Here is an 18822-nt window from a genome sequence, read left to right on the forward strand (position 1 = left end):
GCCAGAGCCACTTGAAAGTCTGCCCCAAAGTACTCTTCGGTTTAAAAATTGATTTCTGGAATAATGTACCAGGGCTTGGAAAAGTTCCTTTCTCTGAAGACAACACACCAAACCTCAGCAGCATTATGTTTTCAGAAGTGGTCATTAAAGTAGAACTTCTCAAGCTCCTTGCTATAATCACCTGGTTGTTTCAGATTTCGCAACATAAATTATAACGGCTAGGTACTTCATTTTTTATCATTAAATGTAATTCAAAGCCTGCAAACAGAGAAGCTAAATCAAGGAAACTACAACAATAGTGATGATGCAAAATAGACTCCAATCAACTCAAACATCATCTTGCACCCAAATGAAAAGACATAGTGTGCCTCCCTCCCTTGCAATCTTTTCTTTTCCCACTTAGTTTGATCACAGTCCCCATGGTGATTGGAAGATTATGAGAGTTATAGATCCAAAAAGGTAACTTTCCCAGACAGGAAAAAATTAAGCAAGGTGGAGAAAAAAATCTACACCAAAATTGATTCAAGCATGTTTGCTTCAAAAGCTATAGGAAAAAACATTCCTGAGCCAGAACACATCCATTTTGGGGGTTGAATTTTCACCTTCCTGCTTAGGTTCTGGTTCATTTGCTTCCATTTCCTCCACCTTTTTATACATAAAGGTCCCCCTTGCCTTCTTGCTGAAGAAAAGCTCTTTCTCAAATCTTGCTTTGATTTGGGGCAGTCCTGACATGTTAATATAGTGTCCTTTTCATAACCATGAGTGCTAGGAACCCTTAAAAATATTTGGGAATTGAGCTCACTGGTTTCAAACTACTGGCAAGACTGTGAAAGGCAGAACCAGGACCCGTGTGAGAAGTTGCAGCTTCACCAGGTGGTCGAAACATCCTGCTCCTTGCACCATGATTGCCAGTGGATCAGAGTTCCTTCACTCAATATGGAGACTGCGTGGCAAAGTAAGCGTTGGACAGCTATCCATGGTCATGACTACATAGTGTTCATGGACATGGATCAGTTGTGGATCTGTAACTCAAGGTCATGACTGGCCAACTGTAGAACGTCTGGGGACATCATTCACCCCATTTCTCCTTATTCCATGTTTTGCTGTCAGCAGCAACTGCCCCCATCTTTTTTCAAAACCAGAAGGTTTTCATGACTTGGTGAAAAGCATGAAGTTAAACCTCATGAAAGGGAAGGACTAGCCTCAACAACTGAAATACAATATAGTTCAACACAAATGGAGGGAAACGATAGCCCTGTGAGTGTTGCCGAACTCCACTTCCTGTCAGTAATAGCTAAGTTGACCAATAGTGAGACATGAAGAGAGTGGCAGACAACTAAAGCAGGCATGAGCAAACCTGAGCCCTCCAGGTGTTTTGGACTTCAAATCCCACAATTCCTAACAGATGGTAGGCTGCTAGGAATTGTGGGACTTCAAGTCCAAAACACCCAGAGGGCCAAATTTTACCCATGCCTGAACTAAGGGTCAAAGGTTGCTTGCTTTTGGGTTATAAAACAGACTGCAGAAAAGCAAATGGAGATGAGGAGACTGTATTAGTTGGCTGAGAAACAGAAAGAGGAAAGAACAGCAGCTGTTGTGGGTGGAAAGGAAGTTGAGAACAGAACTCGTGGGAGGAAAAAGGTGGCAAGCTGTGGATCCCATCCAACATGCTTTACTTAGAACCCAGAAAATTGGTGGGTTTTTTTTCTGGATTAATGTGTCCCGCCCAGCCATAGTAATTCCACAGGTTGTGATTTTAAAAAATTAACTTTCCCCAGTTCCAACTTTTTTGCATGAGCTCAAGTAAAAAGGCTACCCACGGTAGAGACTGTCACACTTCACAAGTCCAACACCATTCATTTGACAAGCACATTTGTCCATCTTTCCTGGGTCTCTGTCCATCTGCTGTGGGAGAAAAGTCCTTAGGCTGAGGAAACTATCTTTCTTCCAGCTTTTTCTCTGTGGAGCTCATGACAGAAGCAATGGGCGTTGGACGGGCATTGTGACAGTGAGGATCTGGAAGGAGGAAGACATTGTGTTATTTGAGCCTAGAGGACTCCCTACTGCTGCAATCTGCTGAGCAGTGATTTTACTGAAGAAGCTGATCAAGCTGAAACACATGGTGCCAAGCAGGAAAAAAGTCACGCACTGTCTGTTTACAGTTACAACTTCTCTGTATAACTATGAATTGATTACTGAACACATTTTGAGTGTATACTTTATTTTTCCTGGTTATAAGCAAGACAATTTGGAAGCTATGTGGCTTTGCAGCATTCAGACTAGAGCAGGGGAAACTCCTCTTTAAGACAGGACTTTCGCTAGCAGATGACCCTGGACTGGTTGCCATCTTTTGCCCAGCCTATCACACAAGGCTGTTCTGAGGCTAAAACTGGTTCACCCCTAACCCCTTGAGGGACGGTAGAATAAAAATAACACTGATCTGGTGAAAAGGTCCAAAAGATAGTGATAAAAAAGACACACTAAGCCTTGGAAAATGTGATGCTCTTCTGTTTTACTTTATATAGCTGTCGGATCTTATGGTTTACCAGGAAGTGTACATTTTATTCACACATGTGGTACCTTCACATTTGCTAAGGATTTTAAAAGTTCTCATTCTTTTAATCAAAGTGATTCTTGCATTTTGAAAAAACCTTCACTTTGGGAGGTTACAATAAAACCACATAGAAACTATACTGGCAGTTTCAATTATCTGGACCTGGAGGGAAATTAGCTCTCTAAGAATTTGCTAGGAATCTATAGACATTGTAACATTATTCTGTGCTATGCTAGGACCAGAGGACTGGTAATTTAATGGTGATATTATTATTATTATTATTATTATTATTATTATTATTATTATTAATAATAAACTTTGCTTGTATCCTGCCACCATTTCCACAAAGGGACTTGGGCGGCTCACAGAAAGCACTCATACAAGAAAATACAGAAAAGTATAAATTAATAACAATAAAAATGACCCAATTGCACTTAAAACAGTAATAAATTTAAAAGATACTATAAAACCCAGCAAGCTACAAAAATAGGAGTAATATACAATATAAGTCCCCATAAAGTGCATGTGAAACAAATCACTAATCCTCGAATGTAGTGATTTAGGCCATAATCACTAAACATGGTCAAAGGCTTGTTTAAAAAGCCATGTTTTTAATGGTCATCTCCATCATTTCACATAACTGCAGTCCAGCCAGGAACATATCCAAGGCAATACACTGTATTGTAAGAAATGCTAAAACACATGCAGCTGTGTCCTGTTACTCTTCTACTGGTGCAACTGCATTGGGATGAGATAGAGGAGTGGAAGAGTAACAGGACACAGCTGCATGTGTTTTAGCATTTCTTACAATACAGTGTATTGCCTTGGATATGGTCCTGGCTGGACTGCAGTTACGTGAAATGATGGAGATGACCATTAAAAACATGGCTTTTTAAACAAGCCTTTGCTGCCACTGGATAACACTTAATGAATCCAGAACAAGTCTCCACTAAACTAGTATAACTACTGAAGGAAGTTATTTCTCTGCAATTGAGAGGTGAAAGAAATCAACTTGCATAGGCCATGAAGCACCTCACTGTCTTCCAGGAGCACAAATAACTTGCAAAGGAAACATTTCTGGAGTTAAGCAGATCTAAATTCTTATGTCGTGGTAAAAAATGGGTGATGTAGTCTGAAGGGAAAGTTTGAAATAATCTCCACAAATTCAAACTTCACCCACCCAGAAAATGCAAATGCATCAGACTACCATTTCTATTATCCCCACCTACAACAGCCATTGGAATGATGTGGCTCTATAGTCCAAACTTAGCATCTGAAGGCACCAACTTGAAAGTGTGCTATTCTGTCACTCACCTTGGTCTCTTTGTGGAACTGTGCCTTGCTTTCTTCGGGAACAATGCTGTACGGGATGAAGATGTCCAGATGGTACAGTCTGGGGCATCCCTGTAATACAATGCGATCTTCACCCAGGTCCAGCTCAAGGGATTTCACTGAAGTCTGAAGTGGAAGAAGGAAATCACTAAAAATACATGTTCATACAGCATCCCTTTATGTCTTCCTATTAACTTCCATGGTGTGGTCAAGTTACCATTTTAGGAAGGCAGATTTTTGCTACTAGACGGTCAGGATGACTGAGAGAGGGCTCAGCAACTATCTTGTATTCAGGAACGGTGGCAGCGCTGTAGAGTAAATGAGAAGACTAGATAAGAACGTTATTGGTGACCACATCAAAGGCTAAACTAATCCTGCAACCTATCTTCCAGTAGCCACCCAAATGGCTCTTGGGAGCCCACGAGCAGGGTAATTGTCCTATTCCAGTATTGTTCCTTAGCACAATACAGCTTCTGAAATCACCTAAATTAGTAGCTATTATCAGACCTGGAAGCAGAAAAGGGACTGTTCATAGTTTAAGAGAATACATATCCTTCCATTTGAATCGAATATCCCATTTCATAAAAAAGGAGCAGGCAATTTATTCCAAATTAAGGGATTTGACAAAATATAGCTCTTTGTATTTTATAGATAATCAAGTAATGTTCTCTTAGAATTGATAGACCAGAAATCTAAGCTTCGCTCCATCACAACAAGGGCTCAAGAAAATTATAATAAGGTTAATAGTCCTGCTCTGATCAGAGGTGTCAGAAGCCATTTGAGATTAACTTGTTTCATCACATTGCTAATGGATATTCAGCTACTTATAAACAGGCTGAGAAAGCCCTGCAGTTTCTAGATGTACAAAATATTTAAGAGGGAGCACTAAATGGGAGAGAACCCCATAAAAGTCAAGAACAAACAACAATGAAACATCACCTGGTTGTTTCAGGAGTGTGGGGAGAACAGAAGGAAAGGAAAATAGAAAAGACCAATTGGGATCCCCAAACTAACACTTCATGCTGCAATACTTTGTTGTAGTTTTCACTTGTTCTGTACAAAACTGCATTTTTTCTGTGTGTCCAAAAACAGTCCCATGTAAACTGCTTTGGAGTAGTCTATCTATTTATCATACACTGGCTTTCCTGATCCAGAAACATTCTCATCTGTTTCTCTGTCCCCATCAACATTCTGAGTCATTCCTAACACCATACCTTTCTGACACAGAAGACTCCCAAACATTACTAGCTTTCTCCTTGGATTCACTACAGGAAAAAGAAAAGACACACAATATCTCAGGAAACAAGACTCAGTTAAAACATTTGAATACTAATCAGACAGACTGCTCTGCTTTTTCATGGGAGAGGGGCAGAGTGGGCTACGATTTCAATTTTGGGGGAGAATTTCTGTGTCAGAAAATGGCTAGTGAAATGATGCAAGTTTCCATCCAAGGACTTGTTTTTCCCTGGTCTCAAATGGCACATCATATCAGTTTTACATTTAGCAACATGGTCCACCTCATCCCAAGTTGCTTCCCTATTGACGGTAGCACCTTTTAACTATCTTGTTTACAATACTCACTTGCTAAACTTTACCCAGTTCATTTTTATCCTTTTTACTTGGGTGCCAAATCAATGTTTTTATGATGTTTATTATTTTTATATTTTAAAGTGTTCATTTTAATTTTCATGTTTTGTATTTTCTGATGTTGTTTTATTTTGCTTTGTTTGTTTTATCCAGGCTTGGCCCCATGTAAGCCGCCCCGAGTCCCCTAGGGGAGATGGAGGTGGGGTATAAAAATAAAGTATTATTATTGATATTATTATTATTGAGCCTCCCTTCTCAGCCACAGGTGAGAATCATACAATCCTCCAGATGTCACTGTATCGCAACTTTCAACATAATTAATAGCAATGAATATTGGGAACTGGAGTTTAGCAACCCCTAGAAGGCCCTGCAGTATCCACCCATGCTTAAAGGCATATTCCAACCCAGCCACTGCCAACCTAGTAACACATACTGGAGTGTTACACCTGTGTTAAGTTGTGAAGAGGAACTGGGCCACTACTGAGTGGGATGAAATTTCACCATAGCCTCTAGAGTGTGTTGGGGCTTTTTAATATTCAATTCCCACAGCACAAAGCCCCTTAACGCCTTTTTCACTGCCAGCTGAAACAGATTACCTGATCCCAGTCCTAGTTCTGGACTCCATCTTCCTATCTTACATATGGGACCCACATCCTGTGTTACTAAGGAGCTTCACTACAAAGCAAAATAAAAACCTGGCCATCTTCTGTAGCTGAAATCTTAATCGTGGGGGAGGGAGTCCATAAGGAAACATATTTGTTCTGTAGGTTTGTTCTTAAGTTGAATTTGCATTTAAATAAGAATACATTTTTAAAGTGTAACTCCAGCCAAAACATTTTTTTAAGTGTTGGATAGCATAGGGAAGGGTTAACACCCCTGTAAGATTTGTTTTGTTGTCTGTACCCCTGCTCAGAAGATTTCACCTCATTTTCTGTCCCTGGGACAATTGATTTTGAAAATTTTGAGTTGTTGTGGAAACAAGGATTGGTAATAAAGTTTCAGTTGAGACACCTTTTCCTCATGATAATTCTTACAGGAATGCATTTTCCTTCCCAAGAGTAGATTTCCCCTCATTTTCTGTTGTGTCAACTTTGTTTGTAACTAGGTGTCAGATGTAAGTTGGTTGTTTCTAACTCAAGAACTGCCTGTTACCTGCTTTTTTCCCATGCAGGATGTAATATAGTTATTTGGGCATGGGGTGCAGGTGAAGGCATGGACTGTGTCTTGTATCCGCCACAGAATCGATCAATGAAAGACAATCCATACAAAACTAGCCCAGATCTGCAAAGGAAGTCTTATGAATTTAGCTGTGCTATTCTTCTTGTTTTATGTGCATCCATCATACATGTATGTAGAAAGAGGGCCAACATTGTCCAATTTTAAAATGTATCATTGCCTAATTAAAGGTGGGGAATCAAATTAAGGGGGATCACACACAGAAAGGTTCACCTGCTTTCCATCTCCTGGATGATCAGCTTGGATTTGGTGCGGATGTTCTGCTCAGATATGGAGCCCATAAACTTCCTGTTCTTCAGAATTCGCCAATCTGAGAGGAGATACATTAGGTCAGGTTGCAGATGCCTTAAGTCCACAGGAAATCAGAAACTGTTCAGGATCCTTTTTGATTAAGGATATTTCCTTGGCACTGAAACAGAGAGGGGGCCTCTGGAGAGATGATCAACTGTCTTCCAGCAGCAAGGCTGATTCCCCGTACCTTGATTGGTTAGGTCCAAGTTGTATTTCTCAGACAGTCCTTCCAAGACAATTGTGATGAAAAACTCTTTGAGGAACTTGTTACCCTTGGGAGTGACAAAGAATAGGATTAAGTGGTGAGGAGATGCTTCTCTGAAGGACAATCTAAGGAGATATGTACATGGCACATTAAACACAGTAGGCCCTTCACATCTGACTTTTGTGGGTTTGATTATTTACAGATTTGATCACAATGTTCTTCCTAGAAATCTCTAGAGTCATGCTAAATGAACTAGAGATTCCTATAAGGAACACCTCTCTAGGAATGTCTAGGTCTTCCAGTGGGATTCTATGGCCAGCTCCCAGAAGGCCATATTGCTGTCCTGGATGATCAAGAAATTTCCAGGGAGGTATTCTATCAGGTAACAAAAAAACAGCATTTTCACTTTCATGTGGAGGTTCTGTGCCCCTAGCACAAGCAAACGTGGAGGGTTGACTATAATAAAACTACCACCACTACCCCTTATCCTAAGAATGGGGAAAAGGCAAACTCCCTCTGAACAAATCTTGCTTCTTGGGAAAGTGAATCTGCTTCACAATTTTTCACAAGAACTGCTATTTAATGTGTTGGATTGCAACTTACAGATAGTGTCAGCACCTTGGCTTACTCCATTAAAGCTCAGACTAAAACTCAGAATGGATACATTACCGCACTGACATGGGAGTTATCAACTATCACTGGTGTGGAAAAGGCGATTGAAGGAACCCTAAGAGCCTCCACTTTCTTAACACTCCAATTTTCCTGATGATGGAAATAAGTCATCTCTTTCCAATATCTCCCCCACTTTCTGAGCAGCAGAATGCACCCAGGTGGTTCTTGGCAGGAAAGATTCCTCTTTAGGTTATCACAGTACAAACACAACCAATTTGGGAGCCAAAGGGTTCCTGTTCAAAAAGGCACTCACCTCCATTTTGTTGAAAAAATTGGTGTTGATGGTGACATCGTAAGCAGTGCAACCATTGTTGCCTAGAAGTGAGAAAGAAGTGTTAGGCTGCGCCTGAGGAACTGGTACCTATCCTTAAGGCATCTGAGCCAAAACAATTGCCCTGGATTTTATGGCCATTTTAGAAGAGGCAAATTCACATGTGATGTCATGGTTTGAGCACTTCAGTAGGATCAGGGTTGGAATCCCCACTCAAGAATAGATGTCCATTGAGTGATGTTGGGCAAGTTACACTCTCTCAACCTCAGGAACGCAAAGGCAAGCCCCTTCTAAAACACACTGTGCCTTGAAAACCACAGAGAAGAAAAAAGGAAACAAATCTGCTGTGCTGCACTGCCACCACTATACAATGGCAAGCAATGGAACTGCTGCTCTACAATGCAAATGGATCAGCTGATCTCACGAGCAAAGAAAATCTTTGTCGGCTCTATATAACTCCTAACAAATACAGAAGGAAAAGGTCCCAACAATAGATACATACAAAATAGCAAAGACCATCCTAAATAGATAAATAAAAGACCAAAAGAGACCATAATGAGGAAAAGAGAAGTCAGTGCAGAATAAATAAAATTGAGAAGGGCGGCTATAAAAGACCCAGAAGTGGTGGCACTGCCAAAGACTGAATCCCCACCCTCTCTTTCTTTACAAAATATCATTGAGTTGCTGTATGTTATTAACAAACCATTTCATTACTAGCTACTAGAACACATATCTTTACAGCAGCTCGTCTGTTTTACTTACAGCTAGAGTTTGCATGTACTATGAAGACACAAATCAGACATTTTAAATTCGCTAATTGTTATATTCTGTACTAACTTCATTTATTTTGTGTTCTCAGGTAATCTTTTCTTCCTTTCGTCCTTTGTCCATGAATTTATGGTGGGCTTTGTTGATTTTTATATGACAGCTGCCCCAAAATTACACCCTTTGGCTGAGTATTTTATTATATTGCTGACCAGTTTTTTTCAATTCCAATGAGTTACACACTCACTATTGTCCACTTCGGCGTGCGGCTCCCCCAGGCTCATCGGGATCCGGAAGTTGGAAGCTGCCTCGGACTCAATGAGGCAGGACAGTTCTTCATTGGTCAGGTCGGCAGGTGGAGGGATGTGGGGAGACTTGCAGACATTGACAAAGACTTTCTCACCTGAAACTGTGTGGATTTTAAGGCAGAACCCTGGAGAGGAAAGAAAAATGCAAGAAGATTTCAGGTCCTCTGAATATTTCAGAGTTAACCCCCAGCTTGGACAGTAGTAAGGAATTTTGGGAGCTGAAGTGCAAAACATCTGGTGAACCTGTGTCTAGATATGCTGGACTAGAACTCCTATCACACTAGTCAACATGATATATGGCTGTAGTCCAATACATGTGGAGAACATGGATATGGAGAAAACTGATCCAAGTCAATGTCCCAAGTACCCTTAAACTTTTCAGCATGTCTTTGTGTCATGATGTTACAGATTCCATATCTTTACCAATCACTTTACCTGGGAATGGACGGATGGGCTTGAACTCTGCTGGAGAGGGCACCGAGCTCTGGATTTTCTGAGAAGCCTAAGGACAGAGAGATTGGCTGCATTTATGGCACAGTCTTAACCAGGTTGTCAGAACTGATCTAAGATGCTTAATGAAACTTAATTTCCCACCTAAGGAACTTAGCTTTATTCTGGCAAGAACTATTTATTTATTTACATCATTTTTACCCTGCCCTTCTCCCTCGAAGGGACTCAAGGCGGCTTACAACAGTCGGCAAATTACATTGCCCAAAATACATTCAGTAAAACAACGACATATTAATAAACAATAAAACAGTACCATATCAATTAAAACTCTAATTAGACTCTATAAAACCATGAATTATAAAATTTAAAATGCATGTATAGTTAAATTCATCCACTAACACCTTCATGTGCATCTTGATTCACGTCATATCGACCTCAGATGTTACTCCTCGAACGCTTGAGTACATAGCCATGTCTTTACGGCTTTCCTGAAACCTAGGAGAGTCAGAGCTTGTCGAACTACATCAAGATGGGAACAGCAGAGTCAGATAGTAGTGACCTACAACCCGCAATTGCCTGCGCTTACATATGGGTGAGGAATGCTTGGGGTCTCAGTCCAATAATATCTGGAGAGCTGTATTATCCTATCCTGAAAACAGACATTCCAGAAGCACCATATCTTCTCCCCATTGCCTGACACAACTAGAGTTACTCCAATCTCAGTATCTTCATGCCATACATTTCGCAGCTCCACTACAGGGGGGAAGTGACAATGTGGTAGTATTTGTGCATTGTGTAGATCCATCAAAGGAGAGGGTAGCTATAAGGTATCTGCCTTTTTTTCTTTTTTCATGGCTTTTCCCCTTTTGCATGGGCCGGGCTGCGGAGCAGCTGGTTAGTAGCCAGTTGCAATAAATCACTACTGACCAAGGAGTCATGAGATCGAAGCCAGGGTTGGATTGAGCTCTCGGCCATTTAATAGCCTAGCTCACTGTTGACCTAAGCAACCCGAAAGACAGATCCATCTGTCAAGTAGAATATTTCAGTACCACTTTATGCGGGGAGGTTAATTTAACTAATTTACGACAGCATAAAAACTTCCAGCAGCATGTGGAAAGGGATGAGGAAGTACTCCATCAAAGGACTCGGTATCACAAGTGGACGATGAAGTGGCAGCTCCCCCTGTGGTCGGATACAAGCATACAGTCATGAAGCCAGAAGCTGGAAAATGTTAAATTGCTTCTGTGCCTGTCTATATGTCGTATGTCTAATAACATTGAATGTTTGCCATGTATATGAGCATTGTGATCCGCCCTGAGTCCCCTTTGGGGTGAGAAGGGCGGAATATAAATACAGTAGAGTCTCACTTATCCAAGCTAAACGGGCCGGCAGAACCTTGGATAAACGAATATCTTGGATAATAAGGAGAGATTAAGTAAAAGCCTATTAAACATCAAATTAGCTTATGATTTTACAAATTAAGCACCAAAATATCATGTTATATAACAAATTTGACAGAAAAAGTAGTTCAATACGCAGTAATGTTATGTTGTAATTACTGTATTTACGAATTTAGCACCAAAATATTATGATATATTGAAAACATTGACTGCAAAAATGGCTTGGATAATCCAGAAACTTGGATAAGCTAGGCTTGGATAAGTGAGACTCTACTGTACTGCAAATTAATAAAATGGGTCCTGTACCCCTAACACCTATGAAACTGGAGGGACTATTATGTATCTGTTTCTTTTTCTCAGACCCCTTCTACACTGCCATATAAAATTCAATTTATCTGCCTTAAACTTAAGCTTGAACAGCTGAGGGGGAAAAGGAAGGGGCCTGAGGCTGTTAGGAATTGTGGTAGTTAAAAGTTCAAAACACCTGGAGGGCCCAAGTTTCCCCTTGTCTGTGCTAGCTAATCAATAAACAGACAAAAGAACCAGGGCCCTTCCAAACAGGCCCTATATCTCAGGATCTGATCCCAGGTTTTCTGTTTATCCCAGATTATCTGGCAGTGCGGACTCATATAATCCAGTTTAAAGCAGAAAGCCTGGTATTAGATCCTGGGATAGAGGGCCTGTCTGGAAGGGCCCCCATTCTCAACACACCTGGAGTAAAAGCTGCTGGAACTCCTTCTCTTCCTCCTCCTCCTCAAGTTCAGCAGACAGTAGGGACTTGTCTGTTATAGAAGCCATGATGAGGCCTCTCAAGGCCAAGCTCTTGTTGTGGGACCAAGAGGAAGGCCAGGGTTAAGGACTAGGCCCCGGGATGAAGAAAAGAGCACATAAATAAACCCAGCTTCTGAGGACAACGACTATCTTCTCCTCAGAGAAGCTGAACCGGAAGTTGCACTCTTTCAACCGCTCTAACAAAGACTTCCTCTCTCTCAACGCTCCGAATAGGGTTTCCATAGAGACGAGAGAGGCTATAGAGCTAGAACTGTGATAGAACTTACCCTCAGTTCCGGTTTCATTCATAAAGCCTCTGTTTCCTGCCTCAGCCCTTCTCTCCTACTCCGTCTCTGTGGTTTTTTGGAGGCCGGAAGTGCCTTTCAGCTCTGTTTTAGAGGCAGGCAAAAGGCTTCTGCTTGCCAGAAGGGGAGGAAGCGAGTGTTTTGCCTATGGCTGGTGCAGCAGAAGTGAAGACTAATAGCCCTGGGGCTCCAGCAGTGTATGATCTCTTCGCCTCCATGGAATACGGGCCTGTGCCAGAGGGAATTGGGGCAGCCCAGGTAAGAAACACAGCCTGGGTGCAGGTGTGGGGCTAAGGGAGCATCTACACCAGGCTTGGGCCAACTTGGGCCCTCCAGGTGTTTTGGACTTCAACTCCCACAATTCCTAACAGCCGGCAGGCTGTTAGGAATTGTGGGAGTTGAAGTCCAAAACACCTGGAGGGCCCAAGTTGGCCCAAGCCTGGTGTAAAGACACCCTCTTACTCTCTCACACACGTATACATAGACTTACTTAGTTCCTATATGTGTGTTTGGGTTTCAAGCCGTGGTTAGTAGCATGGATACGGAGGACTGAATGTACATTTTTGCCCTTCATTGTATTTATGTTCTTTATAATGCATCTCCAAAAAGAAATCTGGTTGATATGTTCTGTCCCTGACCTTTGTTCCTCTGCTGAGGCTGCAGGTTTTGCTGAGTGAAATCAAAGGTTGTTGCACTGAGAGGTGGGTTGATGATTTCATTAAAAAGTCACTGTTTTATTCGTCTGCAGGCCAAGGCTTCTCGTGATACTCTAACCAAAAGCTCAATCGCCGTAACCAAATAGACACAAACAAAAGCCCGTTTGTCTTGGTCTGAAGCCTTGATGGAATACACATGACAGCTAATACATCCTGCCTTCTTTATTAAATACAAAAAATCTTATTTTCGGTTTTGGATTCTCTTCTTCATTGGTGAAGTCTTTTTCCAGTCTTCCCTGGCCCCTTCCACGCAGCTGGATAAAATCCCACATTTTCTGCTTTGAACTGGAATATATGGCAGTGTGGACTCAGATAACCCAGTTCAAAACAGATATTGTGGGATTTTATTCAGCTGCGTGGAAGGGGCCTTTGGCTTCCCCAGGTCCCTTCCACACAGCCATGTAATCCAGAATATCAAGGCAGAAAATGTTATGATATGTAAGAAATCAGTTAATATGTGTGTGTGTCAACTGCAAAATAAGATGCATGAAGCTGATTGGTTGAGCCATGTCTGGAGACCTCTTAAGCCTGAGAGTTTTTGATACTGTTGCAGTTTTGTTGAGGCTTGAACTAAGCAGGTGCAGAGAGACAGTTGGAAGAGTGAAGCCAGAGAGCGACATAGAGTTTGAAGTATGCTCTTGGTTCATGAGCTGCTGGAAGGAATTTATCCACATGACTATTTTAAATCTCTCATGAAAGGACATTATGTGAGTTGATGCAACTGAGCACATTGTACCTATGTTGTTCTGGGTTTAAGAAGAATAAATCACTTCTTTATTGTTCACCTGCATGGCACATATCTTCTTTCTCTGGCAAGGCAGTGCATGGACTACACGTTTTGATTTTTTCATCATGTCGCAGAAAATCCCACAATATTTGCTTTGAACTGGGTTATCTGGGGCCCCTTCCAAACAGCTGAATAAAATCCCACATTTTCTGCTTTGTACTGGGATATATGGCAGTGTGGACTCAGATAACCCAGTTCAAAGCAGGTATTGTGGGTTAGTCTGCCTTGATAGGTAAAGGTAAAGGTTTCCCCTGACGTTAAGTCCAGTCATGTCTGACTCTGGGGGTTGGTGCTCATCTCCATTTCTAAGCCGAAGAGCCGGCGTTGTCTGTAGACACCTCCAAGGTTATGTGGCCGGCATGACTGCATTGAGCGCCGTTACCTTCCCGCTGGAGCAGTACCTATTGATCTACTCACATTTGCATGTTTTTGAACTGCTAGGTTGGCAGAAGCTGGAGATAACAGCGGGCGCTCATTCCGATCCCTGTATTTGAACCTGGGACCTTTCGGTCTGCAAGTTCAGCAGCTCAGCGCTTTAACACACTGAGCCACCGGAGGCTCCAGTCTGCCTTGATATTCTGGGTTATATGGCTGTGTAGAAGGGCCCTGGGTTATTTGAGTCCACACTGCCATACATTCCAGTTCAAATCAGATAATGTGGGATTTTATTCAACTGTGTGGATGGGGCCTGAATCCACACTGCCATATATTCCAGTCAAAGCAGAAAATGTGGGATTGTATTCAGCTATTTGAAAGGGGTCTTTGGCTTCTCCAGAAAGGCAGAAGCAGAGGTTTCGTTTCCCCCGTGTTCTCTTACGCTACGATAGGGGGCGCCGGGCGAGAGCGCGCGCGCCAGCCAATCGGAATTGAAGATCAGGCCCTCATCTGCATACCGCGGGGCGCGCCGTCCAATAGCCGCGCAGTAAAAATCCCACCTCGGGTTGCTCTCTACCGCGGAGCTGGTCCCCGCCCCTCTTTTACTCCGCCTCGCTCTGTCTGCTGGGTTCAGAAGGGGGGTGCATCCCAGCGTTCACCGGGGTTAGGCTAGGCTTTGGGTGGGGGACCCCTCTTTTCTTTCTTTCTTTCCCCCGGGATGTCCTTCCCGGGCGCCAAAGCGGGGTCCCACGGGGCCGGGGATCGCCCCAAAGGGCCCCGGGTCCGGGCGGCGACTTGGAGCCACCGGGAGACGCTGGACTTCCTGGCGCTGTGGGGGGAGGAGGGCATCCAGGCGCAGCTGAACCGCTGCCACCGCAACGCCGACGTCTACCAGTGGATCTCGGAGCGGATGGCCGAGAAGGGCTACTCCCGCGACGAGGACCAGTGCCGCACCAAAGGCAAGGACCTCAAGAAGAGCTACAAGCAGGCCAAGCTGCAGGAGGGGCCGGCCAGGCAGCGGTGCCGCTTCTTCCACGAGCTGGAGGCCATCCTGGGGGGCGGCAGAGGAGGGAGGAGCGGGACGGCGGCCTCCCAGTGGTGCCAGGTGGTGGTCAAGGAGGAGCAGGAGAGCGACCCCGACCTGGATCCGGATCCAGAGAAGGACAGCAGCGACGTGGAGCCTCCGCCCGCCTCCTCCCTCGCTGCCGCCTCTTCCTCCTCCTCTTCTCAAACTGTAGAGCCTCTCCTTCGCCCTCGCGTCATCAAGGAGGAAACAAGCCCCCCGCCAGATGAAGGAGAAGGAGAAGAGGGAAAGGACAGAGGCTTCCGAGGAGGTGGAGGGGCTTGCTTCACTTTCCCGGCGGAAGTGACGCGAAGGGATTGCCTCGGGATTCCCCAACCCGGAGAGAGGGAGGAGCCTCAACGCGGCGGGGGGCCGGAGCAGGAGGAGGAAGGAGCCCCGCCGGGGAACCCGAGGCCCGCCTTCGGTAGGAAGGGTGAGCCTAGTGTGGTTGGGGTTTTGGAAGGGTGGGGCAAGAGCCCCCCCCCCCCCCCCAATGAATGAATGAATGAATGAGCTAGACCAGGGGTCCTCAAACTTTTTAAGCCGAGGGCCGGTCCACAATCCTTCAGACTGTTGAGGGGCTGGATTATCATTTGAAAAAAATACAAATTCCGATACACACTGCATATGTCTTATTTGTAGTGTAACAACAACAAGAACAAGAACAATGAAAGAACAATACAACATTTAAAAATAAAAACAATTTTAACCAACATACATTTATCAGGATTTCAATGGGAAGTTTAGTCCTGCTTCTGGCCAATGAGATAGTCAAGTTAATTAGGGTTGTTGTTGTTGTTGTTGTTGTGTGCCTTCAAGTCATTTCAGACTTTGGGTGAGCCTAAGTCTAAAATTTATTTATTTATTTATTTATTTATTATTTACTGCATTTATTTACTACATTTGTATCACACCCTTCTCACCCCAAAGGGTACTCAGATTGGCTTACAAATTATATGTACATACAATATATTATATTATTAGCATAACACAATATTAGCATTATTTGTTACTATATTGAACTATGCCACTATACTGTAATATTATTAGTAATATTACATGTAATATAGAATATATAATTAATATTATTATATGGTATTATTATTAGTGCTATATTGTATTACATTATAATGTTATTATCAATATTATATGTATATACAATATATTATATTATCAAACTGAGGGCGGGGGCCAGGTAAATGACCTCGGAGGGCCGCATCCGGCCCCCGGGCCTTAGTTTGGGGACCCCTGAGCTAGACTTTATTTCTATCCCGCCCTATCTCCCCAGTGGGGACAAGAGATGCATGAAGTGTGTTTGCAGGCATGTAGCCTGCAAATTCTCAGGGTGGTCCCCGATAAGGCCTTACATTTATTATTTAAATTGTTATGTTTATTCATATCATGATCTGATCACCATGCCCAATATATCCCATATGCATGGGAGTATTGGGATAACGGGGGCCCTGGTGGCACAGTGCATTAAAGCGCTGAGCTGCTGAACTTGGGGACCAAAAGGTGCCAGGTTCAAATCCCGAGAGCGGAATTAGCACACGCTGTTAGCCCCAGCTCCTGCCAACCTAGCAGTTCAAAAACATGCAAATGTGAATAGATCAATAGGTACCACTCCGGCGGAAAGGTAATGGCGCTCCATGCAGTCATGCCAGCCACATGACCTTGGAGGTGTCTATGGACAACGCCAGCTCTTCTGCTTAGAAATGGGGATGAGCACCAACCCCCAGAGTCGGTCACGACTGGACTTAACATCAGGGGAAACCTTTACCTATTGGAATAACGATACAAAAGGTTTACTAGGGTAGATCCTCCCCCACTCAGATTCGATCCCCCGCCCCCCAAACTAAAATCCCAGCCCCTCCCGAATCAAAATCCTGGCTACGGGCCTGTGTATTTGTGTTAGGAAATGGGTAACAAGACACACCAGGACCCCTTTACAAAGACCTCTGGAGTTGCCTTGGCCAATCCCTCTATTCCTGCTCAATAAAAAGTCCTGTAAATGCAGCCATTCTCTTGGTTAAGTCAGTCAGTTCGAGCACCGAAAGGGGGGGAGAGGGATTCAGCATTACCTTTAAGTCCATAACCAGGATAAATACATGCATGCACATACATGTATATAATCTATAATGTACACACACACACACACACACACATATATATATATATATATGATGTATATAATGAGCAGGACAATTGAGCTCAAGGCAGGTGTGAAATATGTTTGTGTTAGGAAACATGTAAGCAGATGTGGGTGAAACATCAGGAGAGAATACTTCTGGAACATGGCCATACAGCCCAGAAAACATACAACTATTTAAGCAGACACACCAAGACCTCTCCTCAAAGAGTTGCCTTTGCTGCCCCTCAGTTCCTATCCAAAAGAAAGTTCTTTTGGGGCATCAAAAAGGGAGGAGAGAGATTTAGCATCACTTTTAAGAGCAGGGTTTCTCGGCCTTATTACAGCATTTGTATCCCACCCTTCTCACCCAAGAGGGGACTCAGGACGGCTTACAATAAAAGCACATATATAAAAATAATGCAATACATTGCAATTCAGTTAAAATTAATTACATTAGACATTCATAAAAATACACTTATAAATATACGTATGCATATGTGTGTGTCTGTGTGTATGAAATGTGTGTGTGTGTGTGTATATACATACATACACAGAGATAAAAATGTATATAGTGAGTAGGAGGAGTGTGTGAAGTGTATTTGTGCTGGGAAGTGTGTAATAAGACACACTTTCAAAAAAAAACCCCTCCAATGATGTCTGTACAAAGATCCCTGGAATTAGTTACTACTCCTGTGAAACCAACCAATCTCTTGGATAATATTTGGGATGGAGCTTCACCTTTTAAGACCAGAGTTTCTCATCCAGGGTAAATACACACACATATAACGTATACAGGGTATTTCAGAATTATTAAAGCAATATATTTCATGATAGCAACATGTTACAAACCACAACAAGTCCCAGACTGTTTAATGAGTTATCAAGTTTTGCTAACAAATCCAAGAAATAACTTTGCAAATGAAGAATCTCTCATTAAGCCTTGCAAATTACAGGTGCAAGGGGCTGTTTATGCACCTGGAGAGGCATCTTACAGTAATCATTTGAAACTATCTTCCCTGCCCCCTCCCCAAGGGCTCAAAATGTGGGTTTGGGCCTCATGTCAGTTATTTTGAATTATTGCTGTCTCTGTCCCCCAGCTTTTTCCAGGCCTCGGAGCTTGTTGAGTACACGGGAGAAGTTGGCGCAGCTTCGGAACAGAAGGAAAAGACCAAGAGATGACCGATTTGATGAACTCATCCGGGACATACGGACTCATTTCCGAGAGAGGGAGAGGCTCTTCCAGGGCCTGTGGGAGGAAGAAAAAGCCCAGCGGGAGAAGGACAGGAGGCATTGGGTGGCTGAGATAGCCTGGATCCGGGAGATGTGGGCCAAAAGTCAGAAGGAAAGAGAGGCGACAGCGGCAGGAGAAGACAAGCAGACGAATGGGCCTCGTCACATAGAGGAAGAGAACTTGAACAGGAACCTCTCCAAAAAGATTGAAGGGATGACTCCTAAAGACACTGGTGTTCAGGAACCCCTTCTCTTAAAGGTTGCCTATGCTAAGAGCAACTCCATGGGGGAAAAGGAAAGGGCCTGAGGCTGTTAGGAATTGTGGGAGTTGAAGTCCAAAACACCTGGAGGGCCCAAGTTTGCCCATGCCTGC

At 43.2% G+C, this 18822-nt stretch overlaps 2 protein-coding genes across 4 annotated transcripts in view; one reads left to right on the plus strand and one right to left on the minus strand.

Annotated features, from left to right (window-relative positions):
• Positions 1-226: 226 nt before the first annotated feature.
• On the minus strand, positions 227-12374 carry pih1d1 (PIH1 domain containing 1). Of its 2 annotated transcripts, none has more exons than XM_062984135.1 (10): positions 12130-12374; positions 9657-9723; positions 9161-9346; positions 8131-8192; positions 7188-7272; positions 6923-7019; positions 5101-5151; positions 4104-4194; positions 3869-4012; positions 227-2016 (listed from the first exon to the last, which is right to left on the minus strand). In XM_062984135.1, the coding sequence occupies exons 1-10, from the start codon at positions 12145-12147 to the stop codon at positions 1969-1971; spliced, it is 849 nt and encodes a 282-aa protein (XP_062840205.1). In that variant the 5' UTR covers positions 12148-12374; the 3' UTR covers positions 227-1968. The 2 variants fall into 2 exon arrangements, with proteins under 2 accessions (XP_062840205.1, XP_003226232.2); XM_003226184.4 differs by lacking the exon at positions 12130-12374 and adding an exon at positions 11783-12085.
• Positions 12375-14625: 2251 nt separating this feature from the next.
• Positions 14626-18822, plus strand: part of aldh16a1 (aldehyde dehydrogenase 16 family member A1) — a 51032-nt gene continuing 46835 nt past the window's right edge. The window contains exons 1-2 of one of the 2 annotated variants that reach the window (XM_062984133.1): positions 14626-15521; positions 18317-18708. In XM_062984133.1, coding sequence (XP_062840203.1) covers positions 14744-15521; positions 18317-18708 — 1170 coding nt within the window. In that variant the 5' untranslated portion in view covers positions 14626-14743. The remainder of the gene's footprint in view (positions 15522-18316; positions 18709-18822) is intronic. The other variant, XM_062984134.1, reaches the window with a different exon arrangement.

This window comes from Anolis carolinensis, chromosome 6 (assembly GCF_035594765.1).
Source record: "Anolis carolinensis isolate JA03-04 chromosome 6, rAnoCar3.1.pri, whole genome shotgun sequence".
NCBI classification, from domain to species: Eukaryota; Metazoa; Chordata; class Lepidosauria; order Squamata; family Dactyloidae; genus Anolis; species Anolis carolinensis.

What these genes read in the sequence shown, in the direction of transcription:
- pih1d1 (XM_003226184.4), bottom strand. Translation starts at nt 11,869, where the DNA reads ATGGCTTCTATAACAGACAAGTCCCTACTGTCTGCTGAACTTGAGGAG. An exon ending in GCACGCCGAAGTGGACAATA is followed by an intron (nt 8,193 to 9,160) that starts GTGAGTGTGTAA and finishes TCTCACTTCTAG; the next exon opens with GCAACAATGGTTGCACTGCT. An exon ending in CTTGGACCTAACCAATCAAG is followed by an intron (nt 7,020 to 7,187) that starts GTACGGGGAATC and finishes ATCTCCTCTCAG; the next exon opens with ATTGGCGAATTCTGAAGAAC.